Here is an 18,529-nt window from a genome sequence, read left to right on the forward strand (position 1 = left end):
ACCAGTTTTCCTATAACTTGATATTGCTGGATAGTTTTGATCAACTGCAAAAGCATTTTTAGTTTGCTTTCTGTTGCCACACTGGAACGTTTCTTTATTAGTGCCACTTTGTTTTGTATGATTCTTTGCAAATGAAGGAAAACAACTTTTCTGCTTGTATACGTTGATAATATAATTTTGGTTACTGAGGACAAACAAGATTGGGTGTACAAAAACAAGATTGGGTGCAGGCCATGCTGTAGTGTAGTGCTTATGCAACTGTGAATAAAAGGTGGCTGGGCTCATTGTCTCAGGGTTTGGGGGGAAGAGGTGACAAAACTGATTTCCGTTGTCCATTTGATAATTTCCATACTGCAGGTATATAGTTCAATAAAATATTCTCCGCTGAAAGATTTAACTTTTTCTGCACAGTCATATAGTTACACAGTCCAGCACTTTCTCTCAAAGCTTGTTATGTAAAGAGCACAGTGCAAGCTTGTTTCACAGACATGTTTCAGAAAGCCCGAAATGATATGATTTAGCCACAAGAGGGTAGCCGAAGAGTGTATCGTTGATTAAATGCTTTGGGAGTATTATTCCGCCAGGTGTCGCTGCCCCAAGCCTGCGCGGGAAATTTTGGATTTCTGCCTAAGGTTAGCAGCACAGACTTACAACAGCAATAATAATAATAGACTGATAACTCTGTTGGTTGAAGATGAGATAGCCTGGTTCCTTAGATGCCAGGATCTTAGCTTGCATAGCTCACTCGGTAGAGCATAAGAGATAAGACCCTCAGGTTCGTGGGTTTGAGCCCAACGCCGGATGAAAAGGAAGCTGGACTAGATGACCCTTGTGGTCCCTTCTATGTCTCATACACCCTGACAAAGTTAGCTGCTGCCTGCCCATAGGGAACAATGTGTAAAGTTCCAAATTTTACAAAGTGAAAAAGTATAAAGTTCGCCTGGCGCCTTCATTATACACCTTTAGGCGCCAGGCAAAAACGTTCTTTTTTAACCAGGTCTTGGGTTGATTTGATTGACATTCCATGCCTTTTTAAAACGTGGTTCCTTTTGGGGGGGGGGGTGTTATTGGGTTGCTGTTGTTTTGATTATATATACAGTATAGTGGTTTTATATTTTGATTTTGTTCTGTGAACTGCCCTGAGACCTCCGGGTATAGGGTGGTATACAAATTTAATCAATCAATCAATCAATCCCCAGGCTTGTCACTGAAAGATCTCCAAGTGAATTATAGAAGATCTCCAAGTTCTCTAAGTGACATACAGAATATATAAAAATATACACACTGCTGATGCCACGCTTCTTGCACACACACCCCATGCCAAATGACTTGCTTCAATTATCAAAAAGAAGTGGCTTCAAAAATATTAACATTATTCCAAATATAAAAGTAAAGTATTATCAGAAACTGATAAAATATAACAAAAACCGGTGCTCCCCCCCCCCGGGGGAACTCAACCGGCACCTTTTTTTTCTAGAAGAAAAGCACTGGTTAAAAAAAGCGTAACAACTTCATGGGCGAGTACCAACACCTTTTTTTTCCCCCTAGAAGAAAAAAAGCACCGACCAAAAAACTAATATGTATAAAACTAGTCTTCGCGCGTGGACGCAAAGTGAAGAAGTCTAGCGAGGACATTCCCACGCGACCCTCCAGTTGTCTCGCATGTGCACCTCTTTTAGTTTTTGTATATCTAGCGTTATAGCGAGGGGAGGGGCGGGGGCGGGTCCGCAGCGAGCAGAAGGCAACATGCCGGCTGGGAAGCAGCGGTTCTTTGAAATCTCCGCGGGGAACGGAGGCAGCGGCGGCCAATGGGTGATCGTCGCGCCAGGTAAAGAACTCCTTGTAAAAGAGGCACGGGGAGAGGTCTGCTGCAGCTGTGAAAGGATGGGCTCTTTTTGGGTGGGTGGGTAGGTGGAATCTCTTTTCATTTGAATGGATGGATCTTCCCTCCCTTGTCTTGAAGTTATGTTGCCCTTTTGGGGCAAGGCGTGTGCGCGCGCGCGTATCCCCCTAAAGGCATTTCTGGAGGATTTGATCAGTGCCATAGGAACAGAAAACACCTCGGCGAGAATTCGCAGAAACGAAACTGGAAGTCACTTCCTGCATCACTTGGTGCTTTTTGTAGCGTTATTTTAAAAGAAAGAAAGAAGGAGGGGGGGGGGGAGCCTGCTAGCAAGATACTGAAAATATGATCGTTTTTTAAAATGAGTTGTGGCCGATAAAGGCCTCGATCCAAATTGCTGCTTTGACCAGTTACACATGTGCAAAGGGGGTCTGGGCTTGTTTTCATCAGTTTACCGCTGTGCTACGTTGGGAACAGAGGATGAGATGGTTGGACAGTGTTCTCGAAGCGACTGGCATGAGTTTGGCCAAACTGCGAGAGACAGTGGAGGATAGGGGTGCCTGGCGTGCTCTGGTCCATGGGGTCACGAAGAGTCAGACACGACTGAACGACTGAACAACAACAACAACAACACGTTGGGAAAGCAGAATCCGATATGGCCCCAGAGGATCTGCTGTTCAGAGCTGGTGTTTGTGTTTGTTTGTTTGTGTGTGTGTGTGTGTGTGGAAACAGCATAAATATATATACTAAGGGCATCCGTAAGGTGTTGCTCTAGCATCTCATTGGATCACAGCCATAATCATACCGGTTTGTCTTTCTGTTGCGGTCACAGTCATGAGCAGCAATTCATGGTAAAGCCAGTTCTTTGAATGCAACGGTGGACATCACTATTAAAATGCTGTAGCATTTGAACTGACTTCTGTGACAAGCAGACATTGCAGTTTTTTTAAAAAAGCAGGGGCTTGCCAATATTTGCAATGGGTGGAGAAGATAGGGCAGAGGACCTTCTCACAATTGTGCTCTTCTTTCTGACATGCACATGCATGTGCATGCATGTCAACTTGTGTGTGTGACTGAGTGAGTGAGTGTGTGCGCACACACAACCATCTCTCACAAAGCGTGGGAGGATGAGACAGAGGAAGCAAGGGTTTGCTCTTCCTGTCTTTCCTCTGTCACTCACATCTGTGTGTCCTCCTGATCTTCCTCTTGTTCTGACCTCTTTCTCCTCCATTCCACCTGCCCCCGAGATGGGATTCTGACCCTGGGTGTAGCCAGGATTTATTTTAGGGGGGGGGGGCTTTATGTTGGGGGTCAGAAAAAGTTATCTGCAATGCAATTGGTCAGTTAAGTATTTTTTATTTATTTACTTGATTTGGGGGGGGGGCAGCTGCCCCTCTGCCCTCCTGGCTACGCCCATGAGTCTTTAACATATCAAACTGCAGGAGTGGGCTGCCAGTTAAGATTGTTTTCCCATGTGGCAAAACAAACATTCAGATCCCCACAAGTAAAGATCTAGCACATCAGGGAAAGATGTTGTGGTCCAACCTGTTTCCTATTTCTTTTATGTCGGGTGGCATTCAAGCCCACACAGTATTTTACCACATCACAATTCTTATTGCTATGTTTTGTTGCTATGTTTTTGTAGACTATAGGCCTACAACTGTGAGGAATGAGGGCTGCTTCCCTGTCCTGCTTTTTGCCTCTTCTCTCTTCATCTTGGCTGTTGCTGTGCTTTGCTCTCTCTTTTCTTCTCCTTTCTTCTGCTTTGCCTTCCAGCTTCAGAAAGCATGGAGAGAGCAATGGCTCTGCCTGGCTGTGTTTTCGGGTGATGATGATGGCGGCTTGGTGAATCTGAGTTCACAGCTTCTAGATTGCAGCCCTGTTTAATAGAAGTCTGTGTTCAGAAGATAGGGGCTCACATGATCTCCTGGGGGCAATTCTTACTCCACAGATAACAAGGGAAGTCTCACCCACATTTACAGTAATAGTATTTAAAGGTAAAGGTACCCCCGACCGTTAGGTCCTGTCGCGGACAACTTGGGGGTTGCGGCACTCATCTCACTCTATAGGCCAAGGGAGCCGGCGTTTGTCCTTAGACAGCTTCTGGGTCATGTGGCCAGCATGACTAAGCCGCTTCTGGTGAACCAGAGCAGCGCACGGAAACACCATTTACCTTCCCGCTGGAGTGGTACCTATTCATCTACTTGCACTTTGACGTGCTGTCAAACTGCTAGGTGGGCAGGAGCTGGGACTGAACAATGGGAGCTCACCCATTGTTCGAACCGCCAACCTTCTAATTGGCAAGCCCTAGGCTCAGTGGTTTAGACCACAGTGCCACCCACATCCTGTAATAGTATTAATATGTGATTATTTTAAAAAAATATTATGAAAGGTGTATCTCATGTTGGAATTTAACTTTTTTCAGAATCTGCTACTAATCTGCCGAAGAAGCCGGGCTCTGAGCCTTTATTTACAAAACTGCGTAATCCAAGTACAGGCAAGTCTGAAATTGTAATTCTTCCTTTACCTGCATATTTGAATTACAGTCGTACTTTGGTTCTGAAACGCCTTGTGACTCAAATGTTTTGGCTCCTGAACTCTGCAAACCTGGAAGTGAGTGTTCCGGTTTGTGAATGCTTTTTGGAAGCTGAATGTCCGACGTGTCTTCTGTGGCTTCCATTTGAGTGCAGGAAGCTCCTGCAGCCAATCAGAAGCTGCGCCTTGTTTTTTTAATGTTTCCTGAAGTCGAACGGACTTCCGGAATTGATTCCATCCAAGAACCAAGGTACCACTGTATTTCCTCTGTAGGCTGAAGCTTTAAAATGACGTGTTAAAAAAGAATAGGGCTTTTTGTGTATTCATTAAATGTTCTCTGTAAGATTATGTTTGTATGTTTCTGTATGTTGTGAATTTTGTTTTGCTGTAAAATACACTGGTTTGGGGGGCTGAGTTAAGATGCCAGCTGTTTTTCTGTCCCAGAGCTAATAAAACAATGGCTACATCCAAGGTATATTGTTGTTGACATCCGTCTGTCTTGAGAGACAATGGAGTGTGCCTCTGGGGGTGAATTCAAACCACTGTGTTAGCAGCACCACAAGCCTGGGCAATGTGTATGGAGGTCGTGGGCTGCCGAGATCCATGTCACATTTCTTTGAAATTAATTCCCAAGGGTCAACAGTACTGGGATATTTTAATCTCACCCGATGTCTGTAATAGACTTGGTTCAGACATCATGCCAAACTATAGTTAATAATACTATGGTTTTGTAAATCTATTTCAGGTCATGATTTCCAGTTTTGCTTTGCTGGCTGACTGCAAACCATGGTTTGCCAGTTTATACACGATAGTTACATTCAGATGGAACAGTGGCCATGTTTAGCTTTTGTGTGAGCTGCCTGCTTGTGCACGCACCTTGAGTCTTCCTTCTCTCTCCCTTTCCTGGAGCAGGGAAACAAACCACAGACTTGGCTGGCTTGGCATTCTGTCGAAACCAGTGTTTGTGTTCCAATTCCCCACCCTGAAACAAACCACAATTGGGGAGCCAAAGCTTATATACTTCTCTCTACAGTTAGCATCACATCCAGATGTGATCCCTGCCAAATGACAGTTAAGCTTCCTAAACCATGGGTTGGCACAGGAGTTGTCAACTATTTTGGACCCATGGGCACGTTTGCAAACAAGGGGAAATGGTGGGACCCCCCCCCCCACTTCACCCATGCATTGCACAGTAACCTATTCTGTTAGCTACAATATAATGCTTCTTTGCAGCCTAAGGGGACTCTGCAGGGATCTGGGAAGGTCACTGTGGATGCATGAGTTGGCAATCCCTAGTTTCAGTGTGATGCTTAAACTTTTCTATTTGTCTGAGTTTCTTTTGCACTTAAGGTTTGCATATACTCCGGCATTCTCCTGAGAGTTTGCTTTCTTCTTTTGATTGGGGGTGGCTATTGGCAGCTTCAGAAATCCGAAAACAATATCTGTGTCGTCGTCGTTTTAACAGGACAAGCAGCCCTTTACTTGTTCGGAAGTGATGGCCGTCAGGTGTTTGAAGTGAAAGCTTTTCATGAAGAATACCGGTCGTGGTTTATAGGCGAAGCTGTTCAACATGGTGAGCAGTGTCCTCTTCCTCCATTTGCAACCTGATCTTCAAGCAGCGATTCCTCGTGATTTTAGGCATACACAGATTACTGAGCTGCTACGGCTTAGTTTATCCTCATTTACATGTAACGTTAGAAGCATAGCTGTCAACTCCCCCCCCCCTTTTTAAGGGAAATTCCCTTATTCCGAATAGGATTCCTCGTAAGAAAAGGGAAAAGTTGACAGCTATGGTTAGACGACCTGGGCGAAGCTTTTTGCTTCCATTGCCCTCAGTTCAGATCTGTATACAGTGGAATTCCTGGTTACGCATGCGATCTGTTCCGGGTCGCCATGCGTAACACGGGCGTGCTTAACTCAAACGCACGTAAAAAAAAACCCCTGAAAACCCGGAAGTCGTGCGATTTGAGCGCTTCTGCGCAGAAGCATTCTGCGCATCCGGCAGTCGCGCATGCTCTGAAAACACTTCTGGGGTGCGGGAGTGCGTATCCCGAACGTACGCAACACAGAGCATATGCAACATAAGGTATGATTGTACACAGGAACATAGGAAGCTGTCTTACACCAAGTCAGGCCTCCTAGCTCAAAATTGTCAACATGGATTTGGTCCTGGATAAAGAAATAGGTTTGTGCACCCAATATCAAGTATAGCAATATTTTATTTGGGGTATAGAACCTATTTCTTTATTCAAGTGAAGATTGTCTTTATCAATGGGAATTATTATTATTATTATTATTATTATTATTATTTATCTATTGTCATGATGCTTTTTTATATACTTGTAGATGGACGGCTATTGTTTGCTACACCAGTGGATCCCTTATTTCTTTTGTTGTTTTACCTTACCAAGGCAGAGAAAGAGGTAGGTAACTAGGAATTTTTAAGGATGGCATATTGCTTCTCTCCCCCAAACAACTGTAAATTAATGCTCTAAAGTAGGTGTTCCAAGTGTTGTAGTCAGTAGACTCTACTACATATTATAATGTATTTGGGTACTACCTGGTTAGGTTGGCATGACTGTCACTTGAAATTATTAGATTATGTAGATAACAACTCCTGTTGGGCTTCAAGCCAAACTGGATCATGTATTGTGAGGAGGAAAGATTGGCTGTTCCAGAGTTCTCTGTCTGTAAATCTTACCAGTGAAAGAGAGAGTACAAAATCTTGTTGCCTTTTGGTCTGCTAATTCTGTTGGTGCCTTTTCACTTGCAGAACTTGTATTTATCCTTCACAACAAAGAGTCACTAGGAGTTTAAAATACTGACTTTTTTATTTAAAAAAAGCTTTATTTAAACACCCTTCATTAAAGAATTCTGTTGCCTTTTTCATCCGTCCGAAATAAACGTTAATGCTTCACTGTTCTTTTATTAGCAGCTTTTGGTAGTACCTGTCAGCCATCCATCTCTAGCTGAAATTACCTGGTCATAAAAAAAAAATTTCTGGTAAAATGTTTTTGAATCACTTTGATCCATTCACCATTTTTATTTATATTTCCTTTTAACAGCAGGGAAAGTTTCAGCCTTTGGATCAGTTTCTGGTAGACGAAGAGTTCTCTTCCTGTGCAATGTTGCTAAACTGCAAGAACATTTCGCAATCTGTTCACCACCTAGTAGATGAAAAAGGTACAAGATCTGACAAATAAAATGATACAGGTTTTACAGTCCTTTGTCAGTTCATGCTCTTAGGCCAGTGAAGGTTTGTCACAGTCAGCCTTCCCCGGGCTTCGCAAGCCATACATGCAGAAATAACTCTCAGTGAACCATGTGAAACTATAGAGAGTCTGTATGAGAGAGGCCACTGAACACAGGGTATTCACACATTCACGACAGTTTCTGCAATTGTGGTTGCCATGAATGTAAGTTGAAATTCTGAGTGTGTTCAACATGCCCACGATATAGAGGGAGGGACTGTAGGTTAATTAGTAGTAGAGTAATAATGCTTATAAGGTAGTGTGTGTGTGTGTGTGTGTGTGTGTATGTCTGTGTGTGTATATGTGTATATTTATAAATGTGTTCACTGGTAACCTTATACAGATGCTGAAATAACATTTCATTTGCTGCAATGTCTTATTTCATGTCAGGGCGGTATATAAAATAAAATAAAATAAATAAATGTCATGAAAGTACAAACCTAAATATGGGACAACTCTTTTTGTTTCAGAAATAGGTGGCAGAAAATTTTATAAATACAGTGAGGAGAAAGCACTGAAGTGGCTGAAGAAGAAGGTATCTTTACGTTAAAAGAGATTCTTTTCTATCGTGATGAATTCTGAATATTACATGTTGCCTTGTACAAAAGCAAGGGACTCTAGTTAAAACTGAAAAAGTGTGACAGTGCTATGAGGATGCTGCTGATTTCTAAGGACCTTACTCTTCTTTACCTGCAATATTGGATGCCTTAATTACACCAGACCGGAAGGAACCTTCCCAGTAAGCGTCCCATGTTCCCATCTCCAGGGACGGATTAGATAGCGGTAGTTGTCAGTAATTGCCTGCAGATTATCCCAAACTCCACCTCCACCCGCCTCCACTTTGTGACTGGCTCAACCCTTGTGCAGCCATTTTGTGACTGGTGACCTTCCATAATTTTCAGCCATGGGGAACCAATGGGGGTGCAAACTTTGAGAACTGCCGATTTAGTTAGGTACGGAAGGCACTGAGATTGTCATAAAATACAACAATGAAATACTGCAGTTGCTGCTTTACTGCTGTTTCTGCCTCTGGTGGGTGTGTTTTCCTCCTTCCCTGTGGAACGCCCCCCCCCCCATCAGATGTCCAAGGAATAAACAACTACCTGACATTTAGAAGACGTCTGAAGGCAGCCCTGTTTAATGACTGGTGTTTTAATGTATTTTTAATCTCCTGTTGGAAGCCGCCAGATACTTATACCCAGATGGGCAGGGTATAAGTAATAAATTATTATTATTATTATTATTATTATTATTATTATTATTATTATTATTACTATATATTATATTATATTATATTATATTATATTATATTATATTATATTATATTATATTATATTATATTATATTATATTATATTATATTATATTATATTATATTCCAATTTGTAAAGTATGTACATGTGCTCTCTTGCTGCACTTGATTCAGCACTTAGAAAATATGACGCCCTTGTGACTAAGTTTCACATTTGCTTTGCATACCCTGTTTCTCCTAAAATAAGACATGGCCATAAAATAAGCCATAGCAGGATTTCTATGCATTTGCGAAATATAAGCCGTTCCCCAAAAATAAGCCATACCCCGAAAATAAGCCATAGTGACGTGGTACCTCCCATTAAAACAGCCTGGAGAGGCGTGGCTATGCAGCGTACCGATGCGACACGGTTAAAATAAGACATCCCCTGAAAATAAGCCATACTGTGTTTTGTTGAGCGAAAAAAAATATAAGACGGTGTCTTATTTTAGGAGAAACACGGTAGTTACTTGTCTGAAAATGAAAGGGGGAGCATTCAGATGTAGTGCAGGATTTTCCCTCTCCTCTCCCCTCTCTCTTCACATTTTTTTGTGAGCGGCTTACGCTGCATCCCACTTACTCATAGAATCATAAGAGTTGGAAGGGATCCAAGGGTCATCTAGTCCAACCCCCTGCAATGTAGGAATCTCAGCAAAAGCATCCATGACACACAAGCCATCCAACTTCTGCTTAAAATCCCCACTTTTTCTGCTGTAGTTGTGCTTAGCTTAGTTGTGATCACTCTACAAATGGAATACCTCAATAGCCTTTGCTGGCTGCGGTAGGAAAAAAAGTTCAGTTAGGAAAACTCTTAAAAGTGTATCAATAATTTGCTAAGTTTGTAGCTATTTTAACAATAAATTGCATGCTGTTAAGTGCAGTCCTTTGTGATTTTCCCCTCAGCAGTTACATTTTACACAAACAGGACTGTCTCGGGAATGCCACTTTTTTCTTGCACAGTTCTCATTCATCCCACCAAAAGGGGGCTTATTTGGGCAACCGTAGAAGATTTTGGCCCATGTCAATATGGCAGCAGCTACAAATGTGTGCTAGATTTCAGTTCGTAGGTTCAGGGTTTGGCTTTGGTGGTACATTGCATGTATGCACAACAGCAGCAATGGTAAGCCCTTCTGCTTTGCGGCTTTTCTCAGGTCGACCAGACTGTCAAAGTGTTAAAAGACAATGACATACCTGTGGGTGGAAAGGTGCAGTCTGCTACATTTATCAGCGGCAAACAGAACTTGGATGCCACTGAAGGTAAGTGGATTTAAGTCCCAGCAAATATGCTAAGTTTAAATATGCCAACATTAATTGTATGCTGGTTAGATTTATACAGCCGTCAATTTGTTTGCATACATGATTTTCTCTTGCAATATTTACATTTTCCTTACTGTGACAACTCCCATATGACATCAGCTTGTGCTTTGCACTTTCCCCTCCTTTACTTACCGTATTTTGCCGCTCCATAGGGAGCACCAGACCATAGGGCGCACCTCGTTTTTAGAGGAGGAAACAATAAAAAAAAAATATTTTTCTGGTGTTCCTCCTCTAAAAGCCCTGTTTTTTTGAGGATCAGCTAAAAGTTTTGCAGCTTTTTTTGCAAAGGGAAAAGCCCTGGGTTTTTGAGGATCAACTAAAAGTTTTGCAGCTTTTTTGCAAAGGGAAAAGCCCTGGTTTTTTTTGAGGATCAACTAAAAGTTTTGCAGCTTTTTTGCAAAGGGGAAAGCCCTGGTTTTTTGAGGATCAGCTAAAAGTTTTGCAGCTTTTTTTGCAAAGGTGGAAAAGCAAAGCTCCTTTTGCAAAGGGGGGAAAGCAAAGAGGAAAAGCCCCATTTTTATGGGGTTCAACTCACATTTCTGCAGCTTCTGAAGGAAAGGGAGCCATTTCTACAGTTTCCAGACAGATAATCTAATCAGCCAGTCACATGTCTGGGGAAACAAACCACCTCCCTCTGCAGCACATTCAACAAAGGAGGGCGGGGCTGAAAGGGAGCCAGGACTCTTATCTCTCTCCCAAACTCTTGCTGATCAGCTGCTGAGCGAGGTCCTTTCAACACCCCTTTTTCTCTTTGTAAAATAAAAAGCACTATCTGCTTTTGGCCCCTGGGCAATTCGGCTCCAGGGACCACCATTCGCTCCATAAGATGCACATATATTTCCCTTTAATTTTTTTGGGGGGGGGTGGGGAAGGTGCGTCTTATGGAGCGAAAAATACGGTAGTTGCTTTTCCAGACATTCTTTTCAGTTTCTCCTAACTTTTTGTGTGTGTGTGTGTATGTGGTGCTTTTATAGTCATCAGGCCACTGCTGCTAAACACTATAGCGGTGGCTACAATGCACCAATCTCCGTCCCCAAAACTAGTTGATGTTCCCAGCACTGCTATCATTTTGAGGCAAAACAGATAATAAAGGTAAAGGGACCCCTGACCATTAGGTCCAGTCGCGGACGACTCTGGCATTGCGGTGGTCATCTCGCTTTACTGGCCGAGGGAGTTGGCGTACAGCTTCTGGGTCATGTGCCAGCATGACTAAGCCACTTCTGGCAAACCAGAGCAATGCATGGAAATGCCGTTTACCTTCCCGCCAGAGCGGTACCTATTTATCTACTTGCACTTTGTGCTTTTGAACTGCTAGGCTGGCAGGAGCAGGGACCGAGCAACAGGAGCTCACCCCATTGCGGTGATTCAAACCGCCGACCTTCTGATCGGCAAGCCCTAGGCTCTGTGGTTTAACCCACTGATAATAGTTGCTACCTAACTTTATAGACAGTTTTATGCCTTCAGGAATATTCAATTGGAAAGAGAAGAGAGGGTCAGACAGGGAGAAATAACCCATCCGGTTGCCTAGGCGTATGAAATCAATAGGGAACATTTGCATGGCCATCTGTGTGGTTTTCCATACCTTTCCAATTTTATTTCCCCCCGAGACACAACCAATACGAAGCTGACAACCATTGCTGCATTTTAATTATGAGTGACAGTCGGGACATAAGTACTGCTGACATGCTTAAAGCTGTCTATAGCATTAGGTGTCTGTTCTCTGCAAGTATTGATTCCATTTAGGGCAGGTGTGAGAAGCCTTTGGCCCTCCCAACTGTTACTGGACTGCAACTCCCGTCAGCCCTAACCATTGGACATGCTTGCTGAGGGTCAACGGTTCCCCACATCTGGTTTAGGCCAAAGGGTTTGTGAGATGTTCCAATGGGAACACCACGAAACTAAAGGTGCTGATCACTCATCACAGATAGAAGTGGTAAACTTGGGGCAGTGTTAATTTGGAGACCGAGCATTCTAAAGGAGAGATGTTTTAATAATATATAGCATTTATTTTGGTTTTCTTTCAGAGGACTATATTCGTTACGCTCATGGTTTAATAACTGAATATATTTCTGAAGAGCTGAGTACTGCACTAGCTAAATATTTAAGGTGAGTGTACAATTCTAGGAATTATAGGTGCTGAAATCCCAAGGGAGCAGAAAAGACTATTTATGTATGCGACCATGGCTGCGTGGATGTTACTGGCCCAGAGAAGGAAAGAAGATAAAGTCCCTACAAGAGAAGAATGGCAGATCAAGTTGTTGGGTTATGCAGAAATGGCTAAAATGACCGGAAGAATCAGAAATCAGGAAGACCAAAATTTTAACAAGGAACGGGGGAAATTTGTAACTTATCTTAAAGACCATTGCAAACAGTTAAAATCGTTAGTAGGATTGGAATATCACTTGTAGTTTAATGGTGATACAATGGAGAGATAAAAGATTTGGATTATTATAAAATATGTAGGAGGAAATGATTAACAGTATTACCCACAAAGGGGAGGAGGGAAGTCCAAGAGATTTCTTGGAATCTTGCTTTTATGTTGTATGTTGAATATGTGACTGTAAAATTTTAATCTGAAAAACCCAATAAATAAATAAATTTCTAAGAATAAAATAAGGTGAGTGTACAAGCTTTATGTTGTAAAGCAGAACTTTGCTGACAATGGCTGATTTTTTTCTTCATGTTTTCCCTATTCAGTTCTTTATATATTAGGTGGAAAGGATCCATCTGTTTCAGTATACAGTGTTGGGGTGGCCCAGGGGACAATGTGGCCCTCCACATCTCATCCCAGGCCCTTTCCAGACACCCTCCTTCTCCCCTGGCCACACCACTCACTGGTCCTTCATTACACCCCCACTAGAACATTTTTTTTTGGTGCACATTACGTTTTCTCCTAATTTTTTAGTCTCCCGTCCCTCTGCTGACATGATTTGACTCTCTTGTTGATTATTCTGTTGCATCTTAATTAATATTTGTTTTCCCCTGCTTTGGCATTGTTCTAAAACTGACACACAGGGAATACAACTTCAAAATAAAAGTAGACAGGTTTTTTGAGGTGCAGGATTGTTCTAGCTCAGAAGTTTCATTAAAGTTTTCACAATGCCATAAAATTATATCTAGAAAAAATGAAGTTGAAAGAAAGAAAGAAAGATAGAAAGAAAGAAACAGCAAAAGCAAAGGAAGGAAGGCAAAAGAAGAAAGAAAAGAGAGGAGAAAGACAATAGAAATAATAAAACACCAACCACACACACACACACACACACACATATATCCCTGTATACTAGTTTTACCCTAATCTTCAATCCACATACAAAAAGTGAGTATCCCCAGCTCCCAACTGGAAAGTTTTCTGCTTTCCCCAGGCTCACACCCTGAGAAAAACCCACTCTTGCTTTTCTCCCACACAAATACTTCAAAATAAATAGATGAGGCACTTACTGATAAAATATTCTAGCTTGATAGTTCTAAAGTTTGACTTCCTTAACCTCTTTTCTTTTTGGTTTTGCTTTCCAGACTCCCACAAATTGCAAGTCCTCCAGCGGAGCCAGCATCCAAGGTAAGGAATGTTTAGGTACTACTGGATACGTATCAGTTTCATGCAGTTATGCCCTGCATTCCTTCCATCGTTGAACTCATGGGCAGTTTGCATGGGGTTTCCAGGCAGACCCCTGTTCAGGCATTGGCCAGAAGCAGATCAGCTTATAGCCTCACCAAGGTGGTTGCATCGTGAGCCTTCAGACCATGGTCTCGAACCCTGGAGGTGCTGAAAAATAAATGATGTACCAAAGAAATCCTTAGAGGAGAGGAAATCAACTCTTGAAATACTTATTTTCCCATTGATAACAACCCCCCCCCCATTGATAACATTGATAACTGGGCTTTTTTAAAGCATCGAGCTGAAAGCATGAAACACAGTGTTCGGCAAATTGTAAGAAGAATGTGCAATTATTTTTAATCACAGTCATTTTAACCACCAATCAAATGAGGAAGACCTTTCAAACTGTCTGGTACATAGAGTATATGTTGGCAATGAAGTGCTACAATTATGCCTATGGTTTTCAAAGCAGGACTTATACGGATGCATGCATGATAAGAAAATACACTTGTGTCTTTTGTATTAATGTCCTTGGCCTCTCACTTCCCCAGGTCCATACTACTTCCACTTTTCAGATCTCTACTTCCTCCGCTCATTGTCTTCTTCCTTTCTCCAGCCATTCTCACTCAGCATTTTTCCCACCTCTGCTTGCATGTTCTGCAATCGGCTTTCACACTTAATCTAGAGGACAGGCGATACTGCTTTGGATAACTTTCTCACCCATTGCTCACATTAAGCATGAACGTTTTCTGTTTACGCTGAAGATCAGTGTATGCAATACACTGTGATTTTTATGGAGCAAATCCTCACTCTAACATTGCAGAAAAGGAAATTATCAGATGCGCCCGTGGAAGCAGAAGAAGATTACACCAAGTTTAATACTAGTGATCTGAAAAGCAAAAAGGTGAGTTGTATATTGCTTTTCCGACTAGCTTTTTGACTAGCAGCCTCATTTTCTTGTAGGATGCTACTTTACCCAGGAGAAAGTAGAATACATATTCTAAGCATGTACATTCTATCCAGTGCTATTTTTCCAGGAAAAAAGGGTGCTGGAACTCACCACGAACACCTCCCTCATTCTCTTAGAATGGCAATGGCACCCATCTGAGAGGTGCCGGAATTGAGTTCTGGCTGAAAAAAAAGCCCTGCTTCTATATGTGATGAACAAACCATTAAGTTTTAGAATAGTATAGTATATTCTAACTACTTAAAGAAATGGTGAAAATATTGGTGGCGGGAATTTAAAAGGCTTTCATGGCTATCCAGGACTAAATAACTAGTAAAGCTTTTCATATATCTGCTACAACATTATCCTGGAATGTTGAATCCGTGTCCTGAGTTCCTCCATCCCCAGTGGACCACTTTGAGCAAGGGGTGTGAGAGAGAGTCAATCACGTGACATCACTATGTGTCAATCACGTGACATCACTATGACATCAGGTTGACCCATTTCTCCTTCATAGCACAGCTTGAGGCCAAGCCTTGCTATAAAGGAAAAGCAAAGTCCTGCTTTCAGCAGGGGTCGGTTGCTCTATGGAGTTCCCATTGGGGAAGTCCATAGCAGAGCTGATCCCATTGTTGGTGACAGCAAGCCTCCCTAAGTTAAGGAACAGTTTTCTAACATATTCACCCTGAGCAGTTAGGATGTTTGTGACATCAAGGCTTAGGGCTGGAGCGTAGCTTACAGGTGACACTCTTAGCTTAATAAAAAGGAACTCGAGAATCACACAGGGTACAAATTTTGGAGCAGGCATAGTACAGTATTTAAGATGTGGAAAGAGTTGAGTAGTCTGCATAATTCAGTTCAGTTTACTCATAAAAAGATGTTGGATAACACAGTCTTTCAAGATGAAGAATTTCAAGCAGCTGCAGTAGTTAATTTTACTTCTTCATTTAACTTTTTTTTAAAAAAATATATATACCATCCTTCATCACAAGATCTCAGGGCGGTTCACTGCATGTGTGGATGTGCATTAAAGAAGTGTATATTGATCTTTGTTTTTACTGTAGCATTTCTGGGATAAAAAAACAACATGCATTTAACTTCAACGTATTCCCAGCATGATCAGGATTCTGGTGTCCGGTGTTTTCATAAATGTTTGTGCCGTCTATCTGATGAAACATCCCGCCTATCTAAATGTGAAGAGATGTTGTCCGGATCAGGCCGAATGTCAACTTTTTATATTAGCCAGATCTGCAAACCACGTGATTACATTTATCCAGTTATCCCCAGATAAAACATTCAGGCACATTGTGGGAAGGAATATACAATTGTTAAATGATATGTGTGGTTTCTGCTTGATATACATGTGACATAGCATGGAAACCGTACTTTAGTCTAACTTTTTCCTCTGTTCTTATTTCCAGGCAAACAGTAAGATGTCAGCTGCTCAAAAGGCCCTGGCAAAAGTTGACAAGAGCGGCATGAAAACAATGTCTTCTTTCTTTAGTTCAAAAACTAAAACAACAAAATGAGACTTTTGATACAGTAATTATTTTTGTATAGGCCAGCTTCTTTTTCACTTCTTCTATTCCTCTCCCCCTCACAAGTTTTCAGATATCCCTTTACTTGAAGTTAGGGCTCAAAAGTAGAAACAGTACTGTGAAAGTTAATATTGTGTAAGACAAAGTCAGGATAGCCTATTGTAGTTCCCACTGGGAAAGCTAATTTTGGTAATTTATCATATCAGCAAATATGCTTGCTTATTTAGCACTGTTAAGCTACAAGGTGTACATTGCAATGTAATGAGGTAAAATAAATTCATTTCTGAAACAGATATTTATTGTTTCTTGTCTTTTTAATGGATGGGGATTAGGGGAATGCTAAATGTTTCCTCCTATTAAAAAAACCATGAACTGGTGTGTGTCCCCCCCAAATGTTTTTTTGTTGAATTTCAAAATATTAACAAATACAAAGAGGGGGGAAATAAGTTTCTCGGGCATACAAAAACTAAAGAAAATAAGAGTCATTAGATTATAAGAGCTCATCTTTAAAAATCGCTTTTCAGTTTTAGGAACTAATGATGTATTAATAATAGACAAATTCTAATACACTTTGCTTATTAAATTAGTGAGCTGGATTTTTTTGTTAGCTGTTAAGCTTCAGTGTGTGGTTAATCTCAGTTTCTCAAGAAGAGTGATGTGATACATGATTAAACGTGTTTTCTCTATGTTGTGAGTGATCCTTGCTTCAAGAATATCAGTGATTCTGTGTAATAAGGACAATTTTAAGGGGCATCGTTTTAGAGAGGCTGCTGATGTAAACATAAAAGTTAATTAAAGAGAGTTGGACACTTATTGGAAGAAAGTCTCATATGTACAGTTACACAAACTGAGGTTGGAGATATCTCCTCATTAGCTAGAATGGAAAAGTAGCTCTCAGCAGGACTACAAATTGGCCAAATATTTTTCCATATAGTGACAGTGGATCACATCCAATGTTGCTGTTCTGGTAAAACAGCTTGTGCAACCGAACTGTCCTTTCCCCTGTAGCTCCTCCCTCCATCAGTGCATCTTCAAAATCTTTGCCAGCAGGTTAGAGGACCCTCCAGAGCAGTTCCCCCCCCCCTGCCAATCTAAAATGGCACACATTTTGTGTGGGAGTAAATTTATCAGGAAAGATGGGGGTATAGTGTCAAAATTAGGGGGTGGCTTATACACGAGGGCATCTCCCCCCATTTTCTTAAATCTGAGTCCCCCAAAATAGGGGGTGTCTTATACATGGGGGCATCTTATAGACTGAAAAGTGTGTGTTTGTGTGTGTGTGTTAAAACAGAAGCCAGTAACAATGTTGTTAAACTGACTGTTCATTCAAACAGAGGAACACTGATACAGTCGCCATGACACCATTTTCAGCAGATCCCCTCGTTTACTAAAAGAGGTGTTTTGTTTGTTTGTTTTTTGAGGTTATTTTTAAGAAAATGCGCCAAATGTACCAAAATGCTTATGGGAAAAGAGAGCAGTTTGCTGTTCGAAACTGACTTAGAAATGCAATGTTACAAAAAAATGTAAAATGGTGCCTAAAAGCAATAAAATCCAGTAGCAAGAAAAGAAAATAAACAATAAAACAATAAAAAATAAAAGCAATGTTGTTAAACTGACTGAACAGTCAAAATCGAAGTGTTACAAATACATTCGTTGACAAATCATTTGAGTACGGTAATAATATTATAGATGTGCTTTTTTTTTCTTTCACTAGATGTCTGCTCGTCACCAGAGGAAGAGATGAAGGGAAGGGAAGGAAACGTGGATGCCTTGTTTTAATGTGGGACATTCCTAAAGCCATTTTAAAGAAGCATAAATTGTATTGTTAGACTCTGTTATCCAGGTGAGATTTGCTGGTGGAGCTGGAATTCGATGAGGTCAATTGCCCTTCTGGTATGTGGTTGGGATCTCTCGCTTGAAGTGCTAGATTTTGATCTACACAATTATTCCTTGTCCTTTGAGCAGTTCTGGCTTGGTGCATCTGTCTGCTTACTGCTGTCTGCTTCCAGCAAACGTATCGAGGGGCTTGTCCACATGTGAGCATTATTTAGCTGTTAATGCACTTTCCCCCATTCAGATTAACTTTGAGTATTCCACACTTGTGAATACTTGAATTTGTTTCTGAGGAGAAACCGCCTTCTTTCGCATTCATACTGGTAGGAGTTTCCTTTTGTGTTTGAACCTGTCTTCTCATTTGTTTTTATGCCAATTAAG

The 18,529-nt window shown here is 41.4% G+C and overlaps 1 protein-coding gene across 3 annotated transcripts; it reads left to right on the forward strand.

Moving 5' to 3' along the window:
• Positions 1-1,730: 1,730 nt before the first annotated feature.
• On the forward strand, positions 1,731-18,128 carry RNASEH2B (ribonuclease H2 subunit B). Of its 3 annotated transcripts, none has more exons than XM_033142974.1 (11): positions 1,731-1,828; positions 4,269-4,340; positions 5,844-5,951; positions 6,725-6,801; positions 7,444-7,561; positions 8,100-8,164; positions 10,071-10,176; positions 12,261-12,342; positions 13,750-13,792; positions 14,655-14,735; positions 16,199-16,608. In XM_033142974.1, exons 1-11 carry the CDS (start codon positions 1,747-1,749, stop codon positions 16,304-16,306), a joined length of 942 nt encoding a protein of 313 aa, XP_032998865.1. In that variant the 5' UTR covers positions 1,731-1,746; the 3' UTR covers positions 16,307-16,608. The 3 variants fall into 3 exon arrangements, with proteins under 3 accessions (XP_032998865.1, XP_032998866.1, XP_032998867.1); XM_033142975.1 differs by having other exon boundaries at positions 7,447-7,561; XM_033142976.1 differs by lacking the exons at positions 14,655-14,735; positions 16,199-16,608 and adding an exon at positions 18,030-18,128.
• The last annotated feature ends 401 nt before the right edge of the window (positions 18,129-18,529 follow it).

The sequence above is a fragment of the Lacerta agilis genome, chromosome 3 (assembly GCF_009819535.1).
Source record: "Lacerta agilis isolate rLacAgi1 chromosome 3, rLacAgi1.pri, whole genome shotgun sequence".
NCBI lineage: Eukaryota > Metazoa > Chordata > Lepidosauria > Squamata > Lacertidae > Lacerta > Lacerta agilis.